This window comes from Thermobia domestica, chromosome 12 (assembly GCF_964235325.1).
Source record: "Thermobia domestica chromosome 12, izTheDome1.hap1.1, whole genome shotgun sequence".
NCBI lineage: Eukaryota > Metazoa > Arthropoda > Insecta > Zygentoma > Lepismatidae > Thermobia > Thermobia domestica.
This window is the reverse complement of record NC_137465.1, coordinates 143,699,060-143,704,557: the sequence shown is the minus strand read 5'-3', so window position 1 is coordinate 143,704,557 and position 5,498 is coordinate 143,699,060. Positions and strand designations below refer to the sequence as shown.

The following is a 5,498-nucleotide window of genomic DNA, read 5'->3' as shown; positions in this document are numbered from 1 at the left end:
AATAGAATACAGATGTACTGTAGTCCTAAAAATGTTCATTTAAGTTACAAAAACTAAACACTGAAACACTGGCGTAACAGATCTTAAGTCCTGAGTCGGCCTCAACGCCAAATGTTAATGACTGGTGAACCTACGACCACTTGAGTGACGAACAGGTGGTCAGCCCATTGCGTCACCCTCCCCCAACAGGCGTATCACTTCTCAGTTTTCTTCACGACGCTGGGAAGACGCCAAAAATTTGGAGTACTCCAGCGGAGGATTGAACCCAAGATCACGTGGATATGAATAAAAAACTCTCACCACTAGACTATAGAACTCCTTAACTTTAATAAAGAACGTAAGTGTAGCCTACAAAGAGAGTTTTGAACTTATTTGATCTTCAAAACATTTCAGATAAATAAAAAATACTGTAGTACAGGCCCGGTAATAGATGTCCATGACTTAACAAAAATATCCGAAATAACCACCGTACTTTAGTTCGGTTAACCGGGGTTATATTGTATTATTATTATTATTATTATTATTATTATTATTATTATTATTATTATTATTATTATTATTATTATTATTATTCGTAGTAACTGTAATCATAGTGATAATACTGTTAACATTGTAAAATGATTCATTAGTACGCAATAGAAATTGTAAATAAAGTTCGAGTAACACATGGTCTTTTGTTCAGTTTTTGCGGGGGGGCCCCGAAGCCGGTATCGCCGCCACTGGATAATACGGAGGCCCATATCTAATAATGTACGGTAAACTGTGTGCTCAGAAACACTCGTGCTTTGTCCACTGCTAAAGTCTGCTATTAATTGTAGCCCTATGCTAAAAAAAAAAAAAAAAAAAAAAAAAAAGGTTTATACTGTAACTCACGATTGTTGGCATTTACTCCATTTTTCTTACGTTTATGAGTAAAATTCAGTTATTAGTAGGTGGAGATAATAGAAAGCTATCCATCTAAGGAAATATTTCCAAAAAATATAATAATAAAAATATAAGCAAAAAACAAAATTATACTCTGTTTTGTGTATTCTAGAAATCATACTTTTGAGAGATTTTTGCTCTAGTAGAGCATGGTGCGAAGGGAAATTGACAAAAGACAGTGAAAGAGCTGGCGGAAGGAACTGAAAAGTGGAGTAAAAAATTGAATTTATTGGTTTAAACCTAATGTCTAGATTGTGTGCCAAATATAAATTAGATTCTGTAACCAAGATGTCGTACGAAAATATAGAATCAAACAGGAAAACTCTGTAGGTTCGAAGCGATACGCATGATGGTTATGAGCATTATTTCTTAAGAAAACGAGAACAAATAGAAAGTAGACTCCGTGGTTAGGTGGGTAGAGCGGCGGACTAGTAGTTCTTATACTATTTTGACAGCAGATCGAATCCCATGCTATCCCACCCCATCTTTTTTTTACAAAATATTATAGGAAGTGTATAATTCTGATGTTAATAAGAACCGAAACAATATAGTATAATAAGGAAATAACTTATTGGTAGTATCCTTTAACCGACGTATTTATTCAGCATTTGAATACTATTGGTAACAACGATTGTTTTCACTTTATGGTATTGTATGTTTACTTCTCCCCTACCCGTTCTTGAACAGGAGACCAACTCACTTCGGATTTGTGTGTTAGGAACAGGAAAAAAACATACGCGACCTTAACAGTCTTTCCAGGCTTACGACTTGTTAGCACCAAACATGACGTTATATCGAATGAAGTAGAATAGCTTGTTGTCATGAAAAAAAAAGGAAAAAAGAAAAAGCTGATGTCAAATTATCGTTTGTGTGTGTTTGTGTTATTTTCTTTTTAGAGTATTGACTTTCTCTCTTTTTTTCATATTCACAAGTGCAAGAAATGCAATCATAAGTCTGTGTAAGGAATAAAGAATGCTTTCGTTGAACAAAACTAAATTATACAGATCTAGGTATGAGAATTCGAATGTTTCCAAGCCATATTTCTACTTTATACAGTAGCGTGAAAAACTGATATTAAAACGATATAGCAAACAGGCATAAGCTTTTTTTCTAGCATGACAACATATTATCCGTAACTCATTAAATTTTGGGGATTAAAATTATCACCTTACGTGTCGGTGAAGGCCTATTCGCTTTCACGTTCGAGCGAAGAAAGAAGAAATTGTAGTGATAGTGATAAAAATCGAATTCGAGATTTAAATAAATTCAAGTTTCACGCAGCCACATATCGAAAAATTGATTTTTCGATGTCAGTCCATCTGCTCGTCTGTCGGTTCGTCACGCTTTTATATGCACTCAAATAGAGGCCATACTGTTCAACGTATCTGAACCGAATTCTACACATGAAATTTTTATAACATTTTATCGTTTCGAATCCTATATCCTCCGACACCTAAAAATAAGGATAGTTTACTGAAGAATGAACATTTAAAATAATTAAATTGTCTCAAAAACAGCTGTAAAGATTTCGCTTATTTTTTACAAATATGTATAGTAGTATGAATCATTGCTCTGAAAAAATGCATAAGGTGTAATTTACTGTATGGAATGCATTTTTTCGAACAATTTTCTCAATCACATTTCATAAATAAATGTATCATTAATAACCTAACAATATGACACAACTCGTTCGTCATGTAAACATTGAGAAGGGGTAGTTAACTCTTAAGGTGAGTTTATCTCGGTGACTTCAACTTTCGCCTATTCAAGATTCGCCTAATAACCCCAGACAATGGAATTTACAGATGTTAACTCAAGAGAAAGTGTAAGCGAATCTTGAATTCAATATTCACCTTTAAGATTTGCATAATTGGAAATTATGTTGGTAGCACTGACAAGAAATGACAAAAATTTGTAGATTCTAAATGTACTTGGTGCATTGTCGTGGTGGAGTTTCATTGAGTCTTTGATGTCACTTCGAACGCGGGCGACCCTGCGTTTCAGTTTCTTGAGCACTTCTAGATAAAATCCTGCGTTGACAGGTTGTACTGGTGGCACAAACTCGAAATGGATGATTCCTCGAACGTCGAAGAAGACAATGAGCATGGTTTGGATTTGGGATTTGCTCATGCGCGCCTTTTTGGGTTGGGGGGAGGATGAGATGTGCCACTCCGTACTCTGCCTTTTGGATTCTGGATCGTATTCGAACATCCAGGATTCGTCTCCAGTTACGACCGAGTCCAAAATGTCCGGATCACTTTCACACAATGCCAACAACTCCTTGCAGCGCAAAACTCGAAGTTCTTTTTGTTCGTTCGTCAACACCTTTGGCACAAGCTTCGCACAGACCTGTCGCATCTGCAGGTCCTCAGTCACTATCCCATGTACCGCAAATTTTGACATGTTTAGGGTGTCCGCAATTTGTTGAATGCTCACACGCCGGTCTGAGCGCAACACTTCACGCACATGGTTAACGTTGTCGTCGGTCCTGCCCGTTGTAGGGCGTCCAGAACGGGGCTCTTCGGCGACCTCCTCCCGACTCTCCGTGAACGACTTGTGCCATTTTCCGACCTGGAATCTTGACAAACCCTCCTGCTTGTAGGCCTCATTCAGCATCTGGTAAGTTTCCGTAGCATTCTTACCCAACTTGACGCAAAATTTTATGGCGTAGCGTTGTTCGAGCGAACCATCCATCGCGCCGTGTTACAACTTGTAAAAACGTGCTTCACGCGGATCGACATCCACACGCTGTCACTGCTTGCAGCAGAGTGACTCGGGGCGCGTTTGGAAGGACAGACCACCCACTACTTTTTTCGCTCCGGCAGCGCGCGCTGCGGTGGATTGTTGAATCAGGGTTGCATCATGCTCATTACTTTCATAATGAACCCTATATATATATATATGAAAAGTACATATTAAAACCTGTATAAGCACAATTATAGTATATGACTAGATATTACGGGCCATATGCAGAGTCATTCTGACGCGTGATTAATGCCACACTAAAGAGTTCGACTAACATATGTTTTCTGCAGTAGTCAAGTCATTAGCATGGCGCTAATCATACGTCAAAACCACTCTGCATAAGGTGATACATGTTTGACATCGATATATGAAAATGTTACATGAAGTTACAAAATGTATTACGGAAAATATAAAATGAAGAACATAAATCCTACGATACCTTGCAAAAATCATAAAATAAAATTGAACAAAGCACCAAGAATCAGTATAAGCACTGTTACAGTATATGAATAGATAGTATACTCTTAACATCGAGCACCGACATTAAAGTGCAAACTTGTTACTTCAGTATGTAGGGGTCTGAACCCAGAAAAAAAATAGTAGACCTAACTTTATGAAACTTGCAGGACAGCTTCTTTCCATCAAGTACAGACATATGCCCAGATATCTACCTTAACCTTCACCCAACATGACTTTCGTATCTAATTTGGTCTCCACCATCTATAGAATAATCATATATACACCTTGATTTCTTACCTTAGGTTCAATTATACGGTCATGAAACTTATAACAAAATATCTTGTACATCAAATTTCCTTGCGTTTGATAAATGATACATCTCTGTAGGTTAGGTAGATATAAAATTATAAATGATAGAGTAGGCTTGAGTCGCTTAATCTTGTATCTGTTTCTTTCAAGAGTGTTTTCCTGATTATTTTAAAAACTTGTATAAAGAAGGCAATGTTTAAATACATGAAAATACAGGAGGAATCATGGATGATGCTATATTGTTTTTACATGAATTTTCAGGAAGTGACACGAGTTTGTCTCTGTTCCAGAAAGGAAAGAAAACTTAGAACTACTCGAGAGATAGGCAGTCAATTGCAACAGTTTGTGAGTTTATTCAACAAGTCTACTGCGAATCCTCAAGAACTAGTAAAAGTGGGATTGCATTTCCAATCACACTTTTATGTATCGCATGATTGTGACGCACTGGCTTTCTGTCGATATTTTACATACAGAAGATTTATTTCACATCAGTCACTCATCCCTCAGTTTTACCTATCAGAGCAATTGCGAGCAGAAGACTCGTTTTGACGGAGTATCATCAGGAGCAAACTTGGCCTTAGCAAGATATTTCCGCAATTGATTGGGGATTGGGAAATCCCGCTGAAAACAACCGCTGTTACCAATAGTACTCTAATCCTGAATAAATACGTCGATTAAAAGATACTATCAATAAGTTATTTCCTTATTATATTGTTTTGGTTCGTATTAACATCAAAATTATACACTTCCTATAATGTTTTGTAAAAAAATAAAGATGGGATGGCATGGCAGGGGATTCGATCTGAAGTCAAAATAATATAAGAAGTACTACTCAGTCACTCTACCCACCTAAAAACGGAGACTACTTTCTGTTTGTTCTCTTTTTCTTAACTAATAATGCTCATAGCCATGGTGCGTGTCGCTTCGAAACTTAAGGTAAGAGTTTTCCTATTTGATTCTATATTTTCGTACATCTTAGTTATAGAAGCTAATTTATATTTGGCAGACAATCTAGATCAGGGCGCAAAATTTCCGGTCGCCAGGTCGCCATTGGCGACTAG

The 5,498-nt window shown here is 37.0% G+C and overlaps 1 protein-coding gene across 1 annotated transcript; it reads right to left on the bottom strand.

The window, feature by feature from the left end:
• Positions 1 to 2,766: 2,766 nt before the first annotated feature.
• On the bottom strand, positions 2,767 to 3,618 carry LOC145666134 (protein GVQW3-like). Its single transcript, XM_081733219.1, has one exon. The coding sequence runs from the start codon at positions 3,616 to 3,618 to the stop codon at positions 2,767 to 2,769; it is 852 nt and encodes a 283-aa protein (XP_081589345.1).
• Positions 3,619 to 5,498: the final 1,880 nt, after the last annotated feature.

Coding starts and splice junctions, on each gene's coding strand:
- LOC145666134 (XM_081733219.1), bottom strand. CDS start 3,618: ATGGATGGTTCGCTCGAACAACGCTACGCCATAAAATTTTGCGTCAAG.